General features: G+C 58.9%; 1 protein-coding gene across 1 annotated transcript in view; it reads right to left on the bottom strand.

Annotated features, from left to right (window-relative positions):
• The window catches only part of Galnt2 (polypeptide N-acetylgalactosaminyltransferase 2), an 87129-nt gene that overhangs the window by 7651 nt on the left and 60032 nt on the right, over nt 1-19446 (bottom strand). The window contains exons 4-14 of the mRNA XM_027947963.2: nt 16843-16941; nt 16588-16655; nt 16384-16449; nt 12207-12328; nt 10133-10220; nt 8275-8362; nt 7718-7821; nt 4330-4456; nt 2641-2733; nt 2353-2436; nt 580-706 (exon numbers count right to left, since the gene is read on the bottom strand). Coding sequence (XP_027803764.1) covers nt 580-706; nt 2353-2436; nt 2641-2733; nt 4330-4456; nt 7718-7821; nt 8275-8362; nt 10133-10220; nt 12207-12328; nt 16384-16449; nt 16588-16655; nt 16843-16941 — 1066 coding nt within the window. The remainder of the gene's footprint in view (nt 1-579; nt 707-2352; nt 2437-2640; nt 2734-4329; nt 4457-7717; nt 7822-8274; nt 8363-10132; nt 10221-12206; nt 12329-16383; nt 16450-16587; nt 16656-16842; nt 16942-19446) is intronic.

Here is a 19446-nt window from a genome sequence, read left to right as displayed (position 1 = left end):
GGATGTCCAGGCCATGCCAAGCAGCCTCGGAGACTGCATCCCAAGTGGGACATATGAAACCCCACCCATCCTCAGAGTGTTTCATCTCACAAGGGCCTGAGATTGACATGTCCATGACGTGTGAAATGAACTAACTGCCCTCCTTAGCACTTGGGCCCACAGAGTCAGGCAGCCATTTGAGGAGGTAAGGGTGCATGGCACTGCTCCAACTGCACACGTCCTAGACCCAGCAGCCTTCACACGTTTCTCTCCTGGTGGAGGGAGAAGGTGGTGGGTGTTATGTTGCTAGGGGAAAGGCATGTAGGCTCACACCAAAGCAGCGATGGTTTGTGTTTTGCATCTTACACTACAACTACCTAACGGCTGGCAGCAGGAGCAGCAGTGGCCGCACACCAGATAGGCACCTGGAGGTCTACCAAGGCCTGCGGCAGCCACCTGACCCTGATCTGGCTGCCACAGAGGCTGTGCCCTGTAGGAACAGGTGCATCCACATAGGGAAGTTGGCAGCCAGGTCTGCTAACCCAGAACCCCAGCCCGTTCCCTCCAGGCTGGCAGCGTCCAGCTCACCCACACACCTACCTGGTTTCCCCCAGCATTGTGACACTCATAAATTCCAACGACGCCATCAGCAAAATGTCCCAAAGTGTCAAGGCAGTTGGTTCCCTGCTGCAAGGCCCCAAAAGCTATGTCCTGGTGATCTGGGACCCTGAAATGCAACAGGAGAAGCTGCTCAGTCCTGCAGGACCACCAGTGACCTCAGCACAGCAGCAGGTACAAGAGGGAGGCCACTGGCCTGGTCTACATTCCCACGGCCAGTCTCTGCTCTGGGCTCCAGCGCCATCAGGTGGTGAGTGGGAGCAATAACCCCTTTTCCTCTGTACTGAGAAGTCCTTCTGGGAAGGAAACGTCCCCATACTCAAGTTGGCCTGTGGATGCCACATAGACAACAAGTTGGTTGCTTAGACCTTCCAGAGGCTGGGACCTGAGCCTAGCAGGGGACCTGGGATCTGCCAATGGTTAACCCCCACAGTGTGGTAGGGCTCTGCAGGCAAGGGCCACCAGCTCTGGAATGAGATTGGATGTCAGCCCCACTGCATGGCTGTGCTGGCCGCGAGGCTGTCAGTGAAGACCACGCTCTCCAAACCTCAGCTCACGCCCCATCCAGAACCGACTAGATGGGTCTCCACTGCAATGTGATGGAGATCTGCCACGGGAAGCAGGACATGGCGGCAACATCACAGACAGGTCACAACAGGTAGCTGGAGCCTCCCTGGCCTGCAGCTCGGAAGCAGGCCCACCAGCTGGTAAGGCACCCAGCATCTGAGCCGGGGTCTGCAGGGCACACAGGGCCCATGTCCCCCAGCCACAGGTGCCCCTAGCAATAAATAGCATCTCTTGCGTCACCCCATGGCATCATCACCAATATGTCACAGGCCACCAGGACAAGGGCAGCACGTGCCACTTAGGCAAAGTCCCTGCTGTGAAACCCTGTGGTGGTGATAGATAAGGACTGGGGCCCTGCTGGCATGCCTGTAAGCAGCCAGGTGGTCCTTGGCAGTGGCATCGATGGGTGACACTGGGTCCTCTCCCCTCCTCCACCTGCCAATTCCAGTGTCACCTAAATGCAGAGCAAAAGCTCCCGAGAGCCACCTGTAGCAGGAAACTCTGGAGAAGCCTTCCCAGCCACAAAGGGTGGAGCTAGTGCTCCTCGTCCCTGTGCAGGGGTCTGTGAGCTGCTGTTTGGGGACAGGGAAGATAGGAAGGTCCACGCTGCCGCGGCCTGACACACCCTTGCAGCTCAAGTGCAGTGGCTCCCGGAACCTAAGAGTTTCTGGAGCTCAGCACAGACAGAGGCCAGAGGTGAAAATGAAGCGCAGAAGAGTACTCTGCTGTCAATGGCCACCCGACAGGACGCAGGGCCAGGACTGCTGTTCCCAGGAGTGAGGCAGGCCCTTGTCTGAGTCACCATGGGGCCGTCCCTTGCTGGCTGGCTTCACCTCCCCTCTCCAGCCAGCAGGGCTGAGGGCAGGGGAAGCTACGAGGGGAAGAGAGCAGCAGGCCTGTGTGCAGCCCCAGCTGCTGCTCTGGAGAGACAGGTCCCTCTCACCACTGACCTGTCTGCTGCCCACAGGCCACATGCCAGAATGAGGTGACACCTTGGGACTGCTCCAGGTCTACGCAGAGTGGGGACAACTCCGCAGGAGACACGAGGCTGCAGCAGGCAGCTCAAGCGTAGAGGGCGTCCCTGCCCCTGGTCTCTTGCCCGCAGTGTGACCATCACCTCCTACAGCCTCCCTGACTATCTTTGCTCCTGAGACCTCACAGAGAGAAACACAGGCCCTGGGTACTCACCTCAGCTCTGGGTAGACATTCTCAAGGTACCACTTGAAGGGTCTGCAGTTCAGTTTGTTCCTGAGCTCCAGTCTGCTCTGGATACTGGAGGAAAAAGAAACAGACCCCTTCACACGCTGCAGGAGGACAGCTGTCTGCACAGAACAGACACCTGCTGGCAAGCCGGGCTGTCCAGGCTCTGGGTGCAGCCCCACCTGCCTCCACCAGGCCTGTAAGCCTGAGCAGAGGCTCCAGTTTACAGGTGTCCCCTAGGACCCCCAGGCGCACAAGGAGGTGAGGGACACTCACTTGCCATAGGGGACGTTCCTGGCAGAAGGCACTGCTGCATAGTAGAAGTTCTTGTACTCATCCATCCAGACCTCAGCCGCCCGGCGGGTGTTGCTAGAAACAAAACCGACCTTCCTGAGGGTGCTTCTACTGGCACCACAGTGCTGTGCCCCTCCACCAGGCACGTGACTGGGTGAGCTCCCTGGGTGTGGGGCAGCTCTGGCGAGCAGGCCCATGGAGCTGCCCCTGGTCTTACAGAGGGCACGGATCTTCCAGAGCTGGGGCCACTGCCGGAGCACAGGAGGCATCTATTTTAAAGAAGGGCCTGTGATGTACCAAGGACAGACCAGCGTGACCCTCATGTACCCCACGTGTCCTACAAAGAGGGCAGGGCCAGGGACCAGGAGGGACTCCCGCCTCCACAGCTCTGGGGAAAGCAAAGGTGGGCAGGAGCGGCTGTCAGTGTCACCTCCTCCATAGACCCGACAGAGGGACTGTCACGTGGAAGTGCAGTGTGGGCCATGTTGGGGTCCCTGCTGGCCCCTGCTTGGGCTCACAGGTTCTCAAGAAGGGGAAGCTGCAGGCAGGACCCCACCATGGAGCGAGCCATGCTTCGTGGCAGAGAAGGTCCCGGGACCAGCTGCTCTTGGCTGTTGATATACAAAGGCCACTTGAGTGCAGCCTGGCAGCATGTCCACTACCGGGGGTGGCACGGCACCCTCTCAGCCCCCACATCTTGGACTCTTCCTCGAACTCCAGCTACAGTGACAGCTAACCCTCACTAGGTACCTTGGACAGCGTCCTGCTCAGCAGGGAGGCAACAGTTGCTACTTAAGGTACCTGTGTCTGTCTTCCCTGAGTGCAGGGAGAATAGGCCACCGACAGGAGCCAGCGATACCACTGAGGGACACAGGATGAGAAGGCACCCACCTGACCTGCTCCACCCCAGGAGATCATCAGGACTGAGAACGCAGGGAGGGCAGAGCATGGGAGACGCCAGGAGGCTCTGGGGGCACCTCACCTGCGGGCAGGAGCTGGAGGGGTCACAAGGTGCGTGGGGAGGGAGAAGGGGCATGGCAGAGGGGAGACGGCTGAGGCCCACACAGCAGGTGTGAGTGCGGCAGGGCTTGTGGGTGAGGAGACGGTGCTGCCCACCTCCCCTCTGCACGGGCACCTGCAATGCAGTGCGCACCCCCAGTGCTGGGGCCACTTGGCACATGCCAGTGGCCCTCCTCACGGGACTGGCCTTGCTACGTGACCTTGCCCAGTGGGCCTGAGCTTCCAGTCAGGATGAGACGGGATCAGATTCACGATGCCCTGACCCTTTCTGCCCTAGTGGCTCCACAGGGTGCTCATCTGGGGAGCCCACGGGATGAGCCTCACAGCGACTGCACCAGTTTTGTCCATTCAGCCAGCTGCTCAGACATTTATCTAGAACCTACCATACCCCAGTCTTCCAGGCATCAGGTCCAGGGAGGCTGCTGTGACCCAGCCCTGCATGATTTAGCGCATTCAGATGGGAAGCGCTCGCATGACAGTGTTGCATATCACAGGAAGCCAAGAACCTGGAGCTGCGGGGAGCCCTTTGACAGGGGCCCCAGGGCCATGCCCACCTTGGAGACCCCTGACCCTGGCCCCCAGGGCCACGCCCAGCTCCACAGTGGACAGTGGCATGCTGGCCACCTCAGCCTCAGTCTTCCAGTAACTTACCGGGCAAAGACAGTGCCACTGCCACCTGGGAAGGTGTAAGGGTGCTGCTTTCGGAACACATGTCCCACACGACTGCAGGGGATGATCTCCAGGCTGCCGCCACACTGCCACACCCGGAAGGAGATCTCTGGGTGGGAATGAGACTCAGTGACCAACAGAGCCACCCCAGGTGCACAGTTGCCCACGTCCACCCCCCGCCTGCTCTCCCCGCTGAAGGAGCCCCAAGGAGCAGCGCCTTCCTTCAGGACAGTCCAGAACGTTCTAAATGGAGACACGTGACACACCCTGAACAGTCAGACTCCTCAGGGCCCTCAAGAGGGCACATGTATGGGAAATAGCTCAGATTTGGACCAGAAACTTGGAGACGAGGGGCACTCTTGGCTGGCGACCGGGTGTGCCCGGCCCTCACAGGTCTCGCCTACTCGCCCAGCTCCGACCCCACTGAGGGCCCTGAGATGTACACCGGGCTTTACTGCTGGAGACCACGGGCTCTTCATGCAGCTGGGCCCCAACCAGAGACCCTTCATGCAGCTGGGCCCCAACCAGAGACCCTTCTCCCAACCACAAACACCATGCTTCTCAGGCCTCGAGCTGCACTGGCCTCTCAGGCCACCCATGGCAGTGGCTGAGGACAGTGGAGAGACCCATAGCATGTCACAGCACCCACTGCCCAGGCAGGATGGTTCCCAAGAAGGCCACAAGTGACCTGCATCCACAGAGTCAGCCTGTGAGTCAGATGGCGGGGCCAGGCACTGTCTGGTCCTGGGTGGTCATCCTGCAGGGCTGTGGCACACAACTGCTCAGCACAGTCTTCTGTGCCAGGGGACGTCAGCAAAGCACCTCTCCTAACCAGCACCCCAAAAGCAAGGGACCCAGGTTGGACAGAAATTCAGATGAACCATTCTGAAAGGTCACGACTCCCTGTCAGAGAGGTCTGGAGAGGCTGCATAAGGGCCCTGAGAATGTGGGCAGGTGACCCGAGCCAGCACTGCTACCTGCTCCAGGCCCGTGGAGCCCTCCAGCCAAGCACCCCACCACGCAGCAGCACAGACTGCCTGATAAAGCCAGGTCGCGGGAAGATGGTCACTCACCAGCAAAGTGGGATCCTGATAACCATCCCTGGGTTATCAGGGCTGGGATGGGACTCAGTGGAGAAACTGGCCATGCCAGGCCCTGGGATGACCCCATCCCAGCCACCGCAGTGAAAGCTCTCCCACCCTTCAAGTGTCCCACAGACCCAAGCAGGAAGGGCCCAGAATTTCAGGAAGTAAAATCTAAATATCCCTTTGCTTCACTGGAGATCTGAACTCAGGCTTTTGCCTGGGGCGTGTTGAGCTGGGAGGGCTGCAGGGAGACCTGGGGCAGGTTATGACTGAGCCCTGCAGCTGCCTCCCACCTGGAGGGCGAGGCCCTTGGTGTCTGTCCCTGGGCCCTGGAGGGCCTAGCAGAGCTCCTTCCTTAGGACAGAGGCCTCAGCTTGCCCGGGCTCAAGGCTCCTGTCCTCTTCCTTGGCGGGGGCTCTGACTGCATGAGGACTTGCTGCTGACCAGGACCATGGGGGCTGGACTCTCCTTGGGCACGTCTGCACCCCACCTCCCCCCCACCCACAAAGGCCACATGGGTGACGACTGTGGGCAGGGTGCTCAGTGCCCAGAACAAGAAGTTGGAGTCACGCTCAGGGCAATCTCTCCGCAGACACTCTGCGGCTCAGCTTGTGGCCAAGGGTCATGGAGGGGAAGATGCCCAGGACATGGGGACCCAGCTGACCCCACCCTACCCAGACACAAGGTAAAAGCTGGTGACAGCACACTTGCTCCTAATTGAGGGTTCACCCGACGCTCTATGTCCCTCGTGGCTTTGAAACGTACATGTTTTTTCTTTTTCTAATCTTTTTTTTTTTTTGAAGTTTTTTAGAAGTTTATTTTATGTACAGGGAGCACTAGCGTGTTCTCTGTCACTGGGTGGCTGGGTGGCTGCCTTGGGCAATCCACTCAGGGAAGATCACTTAGTCCAACCTAATGAAGCCCATATCCTCTGTCTACAGACAGACACACTGCTGACACAAATTGAGGCCGTGTTTCTGGATCAGACTGTGCCAGTTTGAATAAAGGTGGAAAGAGGAAGAACCCCGGCCAAATTTTTGCGGGTGGCTCCAACAGAGCTATTGGTGATCCATCTTGATTTTAAGGGTGCAACGAGGCAAAAGGCTTCTTTTCCCTAACCTTCTCCCTAATCTCATTTTCTCTGAGTCACCTCTATGAAAACCCCTGTTCCTGCCAATGGGCAGAATCACAGCCTCTAGAATAGGAGTTCCCTATGTTTATCCTTTGCTAGCAAAGCAATGAACCTTCTTTTCCCTTTTTCTCAAAACCACGTCCTTGTTAATGGATTGGCATCGGGGATGAAGACTGAGTTTCAGCCTCCTCAGACGGGAGCCCAGCTGGCACCCATCACCATGTGTGCTGCCTGTGCACTCAGCCTGCACGTGCCCAGAAGGAGCCACCCGAGCCCCACGCTGCTCCATTGGGGGTCCTGCCACGGGAGCCTGGGGAGCAAGCAGGACTCTGTATCTTCTTCAGAGGTCAGTGACCGGAGCCCTCAGCCCCAAGACTCCACTCGAGCCCCACCTAAGGTCAAGGTATCCTTAAAATTCCAGGAATGGAGACCAACTTGAGGCCCTTCCATCCCCCTCCCTGCAACACAGGCTGAGACAGAGCAGTTTTCAACATTAAAGCATGAAGGGTCCTCAGAGATGAGGCGTTTTCTCCAATGACACGTCAACGTGATGGGAAACGACAGGCGAGACTGGGCTTTTAAACTAACAGAAACCACCTGAGTCTGTCGGAGTAAAACCGTCAGCAGAGCAGTGCCAGTCCCTGGCTGTCCTCCTGGGCACACCTGCCCAAGCACCAGCGGGACCCGACACGCAGCAGCCCCAGGGTCGGGCTGGGTGAGGCCAGCGAGGAAAGCACCAGAGCCCAGGCGAGCACGCGTAGTCTTGCTGGCGACCACGGCAACCAATACCCAGGGCCTGGCTGCCCCATCCAAGTACCAACAGCTCCCACGGCCGCTCACAACACCCTCAGAGCAGCCAGACCATGGCCTGGCACTCAGAGGGACCAGAGGGCCCTGCTTCTGTGATAGCGCAGGGATCCCACCTGCAGGGTGGGGAGGGGCAGCTTCCCCATTTGGAAGGTGGCTCCCAAACCTCAGCCAAACGGCAGGTGGAGCCTATGCTTCCGTTCAAGGACCCCTGAATTCTGGCCTTGTCTCTGACGGGACGTCTTCCTCGGCACCCCGAGCAGTGGGGGGTGGGAGGAACAAGGTGGGCTCAGGGCTGGAGGCCCCTGCCTTGGCGAGCGCCTCGCCCCACGAGTCTCATACGTACCCAGGTTCTCTCCGCCCCACACATCCATCATCATGTCGTACTTCCCCAGCTCTTCAAAGTAGAGCTTGTCCATCACAAACAGCCCACCAGCAATCATGGGGGTCCTGCAGAGGCGGAGAGGCCCAGGTCAAGGTGAGCTGCTGGCACTCCTGTCACACCCAGCCTAGGCTCCCTGACCACACACTGGCCTTCAAGCAGCACAGTCCTGCTGATCCTGTGTCCCACCACTGCCTCCAGACGCCTCCCCAGCCCCTGCCCAGGCTGTGCCGAGCCTCCCTGTGAGGGACCGACTGCTAGCGGACACTTGCTGACTGGGTGAGGTCCTTGGCCCTTCTGGGCCCTGCTCTCCTTACAGAGCTGTCGTAAGGTTCAGAGTGATATGGAGCTGTGGCCTGAGGCCCCCACTCTGCTCATGGCAGCACCACACAGCAGACAGGCAGCCCAGGGCTGGTGGAGCGGCCTCATGAGCACCCATGGGAGGGAGCTGTGGGGAGGGGAGGAGGTGCAGGGCGATCTGCAGGTGCTGGGCTCTGGCCTGCGGGACACTCTGCACTTACTTTATAGGGGCGACCGGGTTCCCCTGCCGGGACCTTCTCTGCTCAGGTGTCATGTAATCCCACTTGAACACCAGGTTCCAATCGAAGCCTGTGGTGGGAAAGCGAGCAGTGCTGGGATGTGCATGCACGCGCTCCGGCCCAGCCCCAGCACAGAGACAGATGGCCTGTGGACTGACTCACACAAAACCAAGCCCAGACCAAAGGTGTACGTGGAAGGAGCGACTGGGGCAGTGGTGCTAGGCAGGGAGGGCAGGAGCAGCACTGCAGGCCCCTGACCCAGAAAGATGCTCAGGCCAGGCTTCCCAACACCGCAGTGAGCAGGAGGGCAGTGGACCCCAGTGGGGCGCACTGGCCTTGCTCTGGAGGCCCCAGGTTCCGCCCTGGGGCTTGAGAAGCGAGCTGGTGAGAGTGCGGAACCTGAAGTACACTGGGTCTGCCCATCCAAGGGCCATGAGAGGCGAGGAGGGGAGACCAAGCACCCCGGCCACTGCTCCCTGCCCCCTGGGACAGGGACACAGGGGAGGGGCATGCTCCTGGGCCTACCGACTGGGTCTCCTTGGTGTCTCTGATTCCACCTGAGACTATTCAGCAGTGGGGACAGGGTGGGGATGTGAAAACTGCCACCTGAGAGTGAACCAGAGGAAGGTGGCCACCTGTGTCTTGGATGAGGACGCTGAGGGCAGAGGTGACCAGCCCACCCAGGGCAGTGGGGCCCGTGGGGTGGGGGCAAAGTCAAGGCCCCGCAGGAGGGCCATGGCACTGGGGCCTCCTAGCGCCTGCTGTCCGTAAGAGGCTGGGGCCCGGTCTTCTGCCGAACTGTCTTCTCTCTGGAGGTCAGAACAGTAGTGGACCCTTGGCCCGTGGGTTGTCTGGATTAGGATATTTTCTTCTAATCGGCTAAAAACATTAGGTGGTAGGATAGATGTCTAGTTCCACATGGGAATGTAGAGGCTGACCAGCTGCACAGGGCTGCCCTGGAGTGGGCCCATGGGCTTCCTGACAAGCCAGTGAGAAGAGCACCAGAGGACACTGGCAGCTCTCCAGCCACCAGGCAGCCCCTCCCCTCGGGATCCCAACTGAGTTCCTACATGAGCGCCCAAGCTCGACGCTCCTTCACGGGGCTATACCCACGGGCATGGGCCAGAGGCAGCAGGAGGCTCCTTAGTGGCTCGAGGCCCTTTGGTGTGGGCACTATGCCTCTGATCCAGACCTCAGAAGTGAAGGGGGAGTTCATTGGCCAGAGGCTGATGGGTAACCAGGCCCGTGTCTTGCTTCACCCCACAGCTATACCTTGGCTTCAAGATCTAAGCCAGCTCCTGGCAGTGGAAGCTCCGGGCCTTTGCTCATTCTCAGGAGGGACAGAGGGTCTTACATATGTTGTGGCTGGTGCCCTGGGGGTGGACTTGTAGGTCATTTGTGCTGTCAGGCTTATAAGAGCCAGTATGGTCCCCTGGACAAATGCTGCCCGGCAGGGAGCAGGACAAGGTGGCTGGGCCAGGGCAGAGGGGTCAGTGACCAAGACACATGCAAGGGGCAGGGTCAGCAGGACATGGTGATCCCTGGGCACAGGCAGTACAGAGAGGCCATGGCCCCCAGCTCCACAAAACCTCAGTTCTGAGGAGCTATAGCCCTGCGGTCAGTGGGGGCCTGGCACCTCTGGTCAGAAAGGACAACACAGCCACACTGAGCCACATGGCTGGAAGAGGAAGGGTGGGAAACAGGGCCACAGCCCCTTCCTGACAGCCCTGGTAGCATGCAGAGGGCTTCCTATGGGCACACACGGCAGGGTGGACCGTGTCACTGCCCCTCAGACGCCAGAAACAGGACGAGTGGGCTTTGCACAAGGATGGACACCTACCGCCCTTCAGGTCTGCGGAGGCCCCCACGTACTGGAAATTGTCCATGTTAATGACATCGATGATGGGTGAGACGACCCGAGTCCTGTCCTGCATATGTAAATAACAGAGAAGCAGTCAACATCCCAAACCAGCACATAGCCCTCAGAGCCCTGTCGGGGTCACCAGGCAGCCTTGACTGCTTGCATCCCTCTACTTGGGCCCTCAGGACCTCCCCCAACTCGGGACCCAATTGCAATGGGGCAGGCAGAGGGGCTGCCTGCATGAGAGGGGCTCAGTGGGGGACTGGGACACTCTGGCCATCTGTTCCCCCAGCTAAGGTAAGGACCATGCCAGGGACTGGTCCACCTCACAATCTCGCCACAGGATTCTGGTAAGTCCTAGCTCGGATGTGCAGCAAGTTGGCCCTGCACCCTAAGGCAAAGCAGACCTCAGGCTGGGCTGGGCTTCTCTGGACAAGGGGGTGTGAGGGGTGAGGAGCTGCATCCAGGTCCCTCCAGCAGAAGACAAGGGGGCCGCAGGGCCTCCCCGTGCTCCTACAGCAAGGCTCTGGCTGCGCCCCTTATTGTGCCCACAAGAAGACTCTGGTCAGAGGCTGGGACAAAGGCTTGTTCCCCTTTCTGATCTTCAACCCTGAATGGCCGTGGCCAGTGTGGAGACTGCAGCCCTGCCTCACACTGACAGTCCATAGAGGCACACTGTCCCAGGCCTCTTATGCAGCCCTATTGGCCAGGAGAGACGGGAAAACCATCAGACAAGGGAATCAGAGGAGCTAAATAAGGACAGGCCACAGAGCACCAGGGGCCTCCAGCGCCACCATGTGCAGATGGCAGGCCAAGTGCAGTAGCCCTGGCCTGGCTCCCTCTCCTCTGGCTGTGGGAGTCAACAGGACACCTCTGTTTCTTTGGGCAAGATGAGGATGTGTGAGAACTCATCACCTCAGTGCTTCTTGCTTTAACTCGAATGGGCATGAGGCAGCTCTGCTGGTCCTGCCTCGAGGCAGGGGCCTGTGCACTGGCCAACACAGGTTGATTCTGGCCTGGCTTTTTAGGAGATGGCCTGGCAGAGTGGGCAGCAGCAGGCAGGTGAGGGCTCCGGGTCAAACCCTGGGGCTCAGCAGAACCTGCTTTGAAATCCTGCCACCTGTACCATTTTGCCCATCACCGATGGCCAACGACCCCTACACCACTTCCTCAACAGTCTAGAGGAGGCAGAACCTGCAGTAGAGACAGCGCATAAGCAGTGTCTACCATATCGTTCAACAAACCCAAAGCAGGCAGTGAAGTGTCATGACTATTACCAGCTTTGGCAATGCTGTACTTCATGAGTCACTGTGCTACAGCCCGAGCCATTCGCGTCTCCCTGAGCCCAGCTGTCTATGCTGCAGCCTGGGACACCTGCGTCTCCCTGGCCCAGCTGTCCCTCCAAGCTACACCCTGGGACGTCTGTGTCTGCATCTCCCTGGCTCAGGTGCCCCTCTGTGCTGCTCCCTGGGACGTCTGCATCTGCATCTCCCTGGCCCAGCTGCCCCTCCATGCTGCAGCCAGCACTTCTACCTTTTTTCACCTCCTCTAGTCATGTTTGCCCTCCCTGTCCAAGGAAGAGTCACAGCAGGAAGGACAGAAAGTCAATGAAGGCGGCCAGAAGTAAGGAGGCCACCCAGCTTTATGATGATGCCCCTCGCAGGAGGTGGTACCCGAGGGGGCCCCAGGTAACCCTCTGGAGGCCTGCCCAGGCACTGAGTGACAATCAGCACGTGCTTCTCCCTGAGCCTAGCATGATGGACTGGTCTTCAGTGGGAGCCGAGGCTGGCACTGCCCCAGCCTGAAGTCCCAGGTCCCCTCACGCCCTCAGAGCTGAGGCGAAGAAGCAGCTATGCCTGAGCCAAAGCTGCCTTCACCAGCCACCTCCCAGCCCCTGCTGAGCCTGCCACCTCCTCGCACAGGGACCCCACAGCCCAAAGCACTGTAGATGAACCCTCAGAGACACTGCCTTCCTCCCCGCACCAGGGGCACCCACGGCCAGCCCAGGACCACACGCCCATGTGCCCCGCCCCGGCCCGGTCCTGGGCCTCACCTCGGCCACCCGCTCCAGTAGCGGCTCCAGCCAGTGCTCATTACACTCGCAGTGGCTATCCAGGAAGGTCAGGACCTTGGCCTGGGCAGCGTCGGCACCCCGGACCCTGGAGCGCATGAGACCTGAAAAGGAAGGCAGAAGTGTGTCAGGGAAGCGAGAACCCAGGACGGCTCAGCGCCTGGCAGCCTGGCCCCCCAGGGCTCCTCTGCAGTTGACTGCTGCCTGGGAAGGCCACCCCCTAGAGCCACTGGTCCAGAAAGATCTTCGCATAATAAAGCCTCTATCTAGCAAGGAAGCTAGACCTTCAGAAGGACTTCTCTCTGGCACAGCCACAGCTTCCAGACTGGCTGGGCCCTGGAAGATGTCAGCTCCACATCTTGGGACCTGGTCGCACCGCCCCCAGCCTGAAGCAGACAGCTCTGTCTTCTGAGACCTATCAGAGCCAGAGACCCAGTGGTGCTGCTGGGCCAGCTTGAACGCCTGCGACCCGCTGGCCACACACACTTGCTCTTCAAGACACATATCTGACTGTCCTGGATGCTTGTGGGGAGCCCCTTTGGATGACCCATGCCTTCCATCCTGAAGCAAGAGGCTCTGACCCATCACTACATTTCATGGTGACTTGGGCGTTGTCCCAGCCCAGGAAGTCGAAGGCGTGTCTTCAGGTGTAGGCATGTCACCCGTGGGGCTGAGCCACACTCACCTGTTCTTTTGTAATACTTTGCCCTGTTTGGGATGGAATGTTCCATGGAAGCTCCCTCTGTGTGTCCCCTTCTCTTGCTCTGCCCTTGGGTGTGGCCATCCTAGCTGTCAGTTAACCTGCTGACAGCAGACATCAGGAAGCTAGACTCAACCCCCTGAAACTTGACCCCTTGCCTCGTTTGAATGGCTTCTCCACAATAAAAGGATTCAGCACCTGCTGGCTGCCTTTCCACAGACCCCTAAGATCAGAGGAGCCCTCAGGACCCAAAGAAAAAGGTATCTCTGTCTCTGTGTGGTTATTTTGTGCAGCCCAGTTCCCCTGGGTGACCCTGAGTGTCTTAGTCGTGAGGAACGCGACAGATGCTGTGCTTGGGGGCTCTGTGTCTGGACTGGACGAGAGGCTCACACCCAAGGAGGATGAGGGCTCTACATTCCTCTCTATGCAGTTTGAGGAGAGCCACAGTGACCCCACATAGCTGCTTGCCCCCAGGGGCAAAGGACAGAGTGACCAGTTGACTGCAGAGCCGCTGCAACTGGACAAAGCCCAGCCTGGAAATTGGTATGAACTCCAAGTAAGACATAAAGCCAATCATGTGACAGAGCCGGAGGAAACAGAAGATGGAACCACAGAGGATCAACTCCTGAGAGTAGGCCCACCTGGCCCAAGGCCACATTCAGAGGGTGCTTCCCAAGGCACCCCACCCTGCAATGCTGCCCTTCTAGCTTAAGGTGCCAGAGGAGAAAGCGTAGGACTTGAAGAGTGGCTGGGACTAGAGAAGGAGACCCTGAAAAGGGCCAGTGATCATGCCTGGCTAACTCCTGAGCTAACTTCACAGGCCTGGACTCCAAGAACCCCCGTAAGAACAACCAGAGAGCTGAGTTCATCTGCTTCCTGTTGTAGTGGACACAGCTGAGAATTCAGTTGCTATCAATCCCTGTGGACACAAGGTTTGGAATTCAAGTCTTGCCAAGTTAGAGAAGTTTGGAGAACACTTCAGTTCTATGGAAACCCAAAGGATCACATTCAGAAATGCAGACTACTACCTCAGAAACAAGAGACTCACCCAGGGCATCCCCATCCTAGATAAGCACCTGTCCATCTACCAGAGCAGAGTCACCACCAGTCACTTCACTGTCCTGCTTAAAAGAGATCAAGACCCTTCAGAGAGAGAACATAACCCAGTATCTCCAATATATCACCCACAACATCTATTGTAAAATAAAAAATAACTAGACTTGAGAAATTGAAGAGTATGGTCCATCTCCACAAGAAAAACCCAACAGAAGCATCCCAAGATGACTCAGATGCTGGATCAGCAGACAAGGATTTAGAATGGCTTTTATGACCATGTTCAAGAGCTCATGGGAAGTGAACAGACAAGGGCCTCATCAGAGCACTGGAGCCTGTCTGGCAGACACAGCGGGGTACTTGAGAGCCAGGAAAAGGAAGTGATGGGAGACAAGCAGCTCCCTGACCGGTCTCAATCACAGAATGGAGCTGGCAGAGGGACCTGTGGACTTCAAGACAGGCCAGGGACACGGGCCCTCCTGACAAACAGAGAGGAAAGACGTCAAGGGGAAAGCAGGACAAGTGCTGGAGATGCAAATGGCCAGCGAGTCCCAAGTCTGGTGGAAAACGCCACCTCATACCTCCCAGAGTCAGTGAAGCAAAGCAGCCCAAATGTAAAGGGGACCCAGGCCCAGGGCTGTGAACTGGGACACCTGTGATGAGGGCTGGGTGCAGCCAGGAGGCGCCAATGCCCGAGCAGACCTGTGGTCCTGGCAGAAAAGCGCAGGCCAGGCAAGGACAACACGCAGCTACACTTCTGAAATGCTGAAAAGCATCCAAGGCCAGCTCAGAATTCCAGTCAGAAACGCTCTCTGGGACGAGGAGGAAGTTCTGCAGGACAGAGGCCCACATGCCGTCACTGGCGAGGGAAAATCAAGATTGCGCCTGGGGTGGCGGAGATGGCCCCAACGGGGGACTCTGGGCAGGAAAAGCTGGAGGCTCTGGAAGCGAAGAGGAGGGCAGATCCAGGGCATCCCTACTCCCTGCCGACCTCCTGAGGAGGTTCCCAATCCCTGAAGCGAGGCAACCGCACTGTGGGGTCGAGTGGCAGGCAGAGGAGACGGTTCCGCAGCGGCCCTGGGATGGGGCAGCTGAGCTGTGGCCAGGGGCTTTCTGCCCACCTCCTCTGCCTCGTCTTCAGCTGTGTCCGAGTAGCTAGCCCAGCCCCTTCTCGGCGGCCACCTTGCTCCATGCAGCTGGCCAGTGCTGTAGGAGCACCTGCCTGGGGTTCAAGGCAGGTATGGCCGCATCACACAGCTGCTGCCCACTTGAGCTGTCCAGACCTGACTGCCAGTCACTCCCACACGATGCCCCTCACCCCTGCTAAACCCAGCAGTGACACAGTTCCTCCCCCACATGAGCACCAGAGTTAACATGCAGACACACGGCCAGTTTCTAAGCAGCTCATGGACACCCCCCATAAGGCCAGCAAGGGACAGGCCAGTTACAAACTGCAGCACAACAGCCACTTGCTTCCTCTCCCTCTCCCCACTTCTCCCCTCCCCTCTCCTCCCCTCCTGTGTCCTGGGCCAGCTTCCCCTTTCTAGGCAAGGGAGTGAGGACACTCAGCGGAGACTTCACCATTGCCTCGTCACTCAGGGGACATAAGGACCGCAGCAGGTGATCAGGTCTGGGGCTGGTGCCAGCCCAGCAAGGCCACAGTGCACATAGGAGCAGGCTATCGGCTGGGCTGGTGAGGTCAGGTGCCCAAGGCACTGCTCCCACACGAGGGCCGCTGGGCTGATGGGGCAGGCTCCTGCTCAGACACCCCCTTCCTCCAGCGCAGTGGCCATGTGGGGACGAGGAGGAGGGCTGTGCCCTGGCCGGAGAAGCACTGCCACTCCTGAATCCCTGGAAGCATCATGGGTGCCATGGCTCTGCAGTTGGAGAGACTGAGAGACCCCGATCCCAAGAGGGGCCTCTCTCCACGCTCTGGTACCGGGACACCAGCTGCACCAGCCTGAGCTCCCCAATACGCACATCCCTGGGGAGCCCTCCTGCCACGGCCTTGTGGCCTGCTCCTGGGGCTCAGCCCTGTCCAGTGACAGGAAGCCCATGGGAAGGTGGACTAACAGGGGTGTAAGCACCAAGGGCAGCGTGTCCCCATTCTGGACGGCCCCCTGTGGCAGCTGCCGGCTTGGATCTGCTCTCTGGTCAGCCGCTGCAGCTAGGAGCATTGAATAGCTTGTGGCTGAAGCTCTTCAGGGACGGGTCAGAGTCCCTGAGCATGAACAGAGCTTCTCATGCGTGAACAGACCCAGAGCACACATCTCTGATGGGTTAGGTGTCCGACGTCCTCCCTGTGTGTGCTGGGACAGGAGAGGGCACAGAGCGGGACCAGAGACCTGATTGCTTTCATAGCCAGAGAACTGCCCAGTTACCACCAGGCTGGGGAGGGAGTCTTACCTTCCCGCCGATCGTTCCTGAGGACCCGCACTTTCTCAATCTTCCCCAAGAGGGCCCCGTCCTCAGCTTAGGGAGAGAAGAGAGGGAGCATGAGTCCCTGTGGCTGGGTGGGCGCTGCCCCTGGGCCGCGAGAAGCCCTTCCCTCTGGCCGGAGCCTGCCCAGTGCTCTTGCCCACAGCCTGCTGGGGAAGGACCAGCACTCACGGTCATTGCTGTAGTCGTCCACCAGGATAATCTCTTTGATGAGGTGCGGGGGGCTTCTCTTAAGCACACTGAGGAGAAACAGAGGACAGGGCCGTGGCTGGGTGCAGGCAACCGGGTGGGGTGTCCTCTCTTGGCCCCGCCTAGGCTGGAGGGGCCATCGGCTGCCCAGGGACAGAGCCACCAGGTGGCCCACTCACGGCCCCGCTGGACATGCTGACCCAGCTAACTGGGCCACAGCTGGTGTCCTGGCCTCACCTGACCACGGTCCTCAGCAGGGCCGACCTGGCTTCGTTGTGGAACGTGATCACCACGCTAGTGGCTGGCAGGTCCACACGCCACTGCTTCCGCTGACACCTGAGGGAAGAGAAGGTCTGTCTGTGCAGTGTGGCACAGCTGCTGCGCTGGGCAGCTGGGAGACAGAGCACCCTCAGGATGTGACCACAGGGAAGGTCCAGAGTGAGCTTAGGGATCAGCACATTGAGAACACACGGGACCAGGACAGTCTAGGGCTACCCCAGCCTGCTGCAGACGCAGCTCTGGCACTCTCACAGCCACCGCAGTGCCCAGGGCAGGCCACTGTGCCCACTGCCCTGCCTGTACTTTCCCCTCTACCCGGCACGAGCAGCCAAGGCCCACAGCAACTCCCCTCCACCTGGATGTCAGAGTGCCCCACAACTGTGTCCAAGCAACCAGAGTGAGGCCATTTCCAAGCAACCAGAGTGAGGGTGGTGCCCGCAGCCGGTGGAACGGAACACAAGGGTACTGCTTCTCCTGAGCAGTGAGCAGGGTTCTGGGGCCACTTCTCAGCAGAACATGAGACCAGGCCTCCAGAGGTGGGCAGATTCAACGCAGCACTTCCTGAGTCTGTGCTGCAGAGACAGAACTGCAGGGGTACCAAGTGCTACCTACATGACAAGAGTCCTCAGCTCCAGACTAAAGTGCCCAAGCATCGCAGGGCAGAGAGCCAGGCAGGCCTGCAGACTCCTGGTGCTGCTCGGGGCAGGGCTGCGCATCCCAAGGGAACAGCACCCAGGAAGGCACAGTCTACACTGCTGCAGGAGGCTCAACTGTAGTGCCAGGCCTGCGCCAGGAGCCAGAGTCAGAGTCCCTGAGTGTGAACAGAGCTGCTCATGCTGAGAGCCTGGCTCAGGGTCAGTTCTGAACAGTCATGCCAGCCAGGCAGTGGTGAGGACAAGGCCTGGCCCTCAGCTGGCTGGGCCAAAGGTCTGCCCACACAAGCTCTTCCACGCTGTCACCGTCACCTGCAAGGTTGTCCTGCAACCCAGGCATCAAGCACTCTGCCAGTGGGACCAATAGGTGACACCTCTAGGGACCTGCAGGCCATGAGGCCAGGCTCACTCCTCAGCCAGTGTGGTCCCCGGCCAAGCTGAGACAGCTCCGCACTGGGCAGAGGTGGCTGTGGCCAAAATGTCCATCAGTGAGATGCATGTGGACCCCAGCAGCTGCTGAACAACTACACACAGTGCATGGTGTGGGCTGAGGGACATGGCAGCCTCGCCACCTTTTCCTGTCAGACTGGGAAGACAATCTCAAACACGAGTTAGAAATATAGTACATCTACAGAGCAGTGAGGTGGGATCACAAAAGGGACTTCCCTGCTTCACTTGAGTCATCACAGCTGGTCTGTTTTAATTAGTCATGAAAGAACCACATAACAGTCCCCAATGTTTGGGGCAAATGATTCTGTGACTACACAGAACCTCGTTACCACTGAGCCTTTAGTGACAAGCAGACCGGTAGCTAGAATTGTTAGCTGGTCAAATCAAGGAACTGAGACACCTCCAAAGCTTCAACTGTGAATGCTTTGCTGGACAGCATCAGTCCCAAGATAGCAACTGGCGAGCAGTGCCAATGAAGGCCAGAGTCGGGGGTGGCACCTCCCACACCTCCACCTCAATGTGAGGCATGGGGCTGACTAGGGCTGCCAACCTCCAGGCAGAAGCAGGAGCAACCAGTCTGTGAGCCTTCCTGCCCTGAGGGCGGAACGTGCAGACATGTGCCCAGGTCCATGCTGAACCACAGGAGTAGGCACTACAGAAGTCAGGAGAAACGGAAAGCATTCTGCCCAAGGGCCGTCTCCCTGCCAGCTCTCCAGTGGCCATGGCAGGGCTGTATCCAGGAGCCAGCAGAGCTGGTCTGAGGTCAGCAGCAGGAAGAGCGGAGGTTTTGTCCTCTGGAAGCAGCACGGTGCTGGGAAGAGGCGGGGCTTTGGGCGACTTGCTCCCAGGGTTCTTGTGGTCATTCTGGAACCTTCCAGTCCAGTAAAATGGAGATTTAGAAACCAGACTCACAAAAACTTGAAAAACACCAATCTGGGCTCACGTGGCTGAGAGCTGCCGGCATCAGTATCTGAACTTCGAGTGGCTGCAAACAGATGAGCTCCTGGCTGGGGAGGGTGGCTTGTGGTGCAGGTGACTCTGGGTGGCAATGACCCTGATAGGACGACCGAAGGCTTCCGTGCCACACCAGGGAGGGCCAGGTCTATAGTGGGAAGGGGCCGTGGCGTCTCCTCGCCCTGCCTGACTCATGGCCCCTGGTGCTCAGCTGGGCTAGTGCCCTGCTCCTGCTGGCTCTGGACACCAGCTGTGCGCTCTGAGGCAGCTGCCTCACTCTTCTGCACACCGGTCTTCAGGTCACTGAAGGAATACAGCAATGAAAGTGGACACTGAGAACCAGAAGGCCACCGTAAGGAATAGGGGATAATCGCATGGGCAACCATGCATGGGTGGAGGCCACCTGCGTACAGAGGCCAGGATGGAGTCAGCATATGGGCTGAGGCCCAACAGGGCCTGGGGGAGGTCCGCCTAGCCACAGGGAAGAGGGCACCTAGCCTGCAGG

Source organism: Marmota flaviventris, chromosome 12 (genome assembly GCF_047511675.1).
Source record: "Marmota flaviventris isolate mMarFla1 chromosome 12, mMarFla1.hap1, whole genome shotgun sequence".
In the NCBI taxonomy this organism is placed as follows: Eukaryota; Metazoa; Chordata; class Mammalia; order Rodentia; family Sciuridae; genus Marmota; species Marmota flaviventris.
Note: the sequence above shows the minus strand (reverse complement) of the source record. Positions and strands in the feature narration are given on the sequence as shown.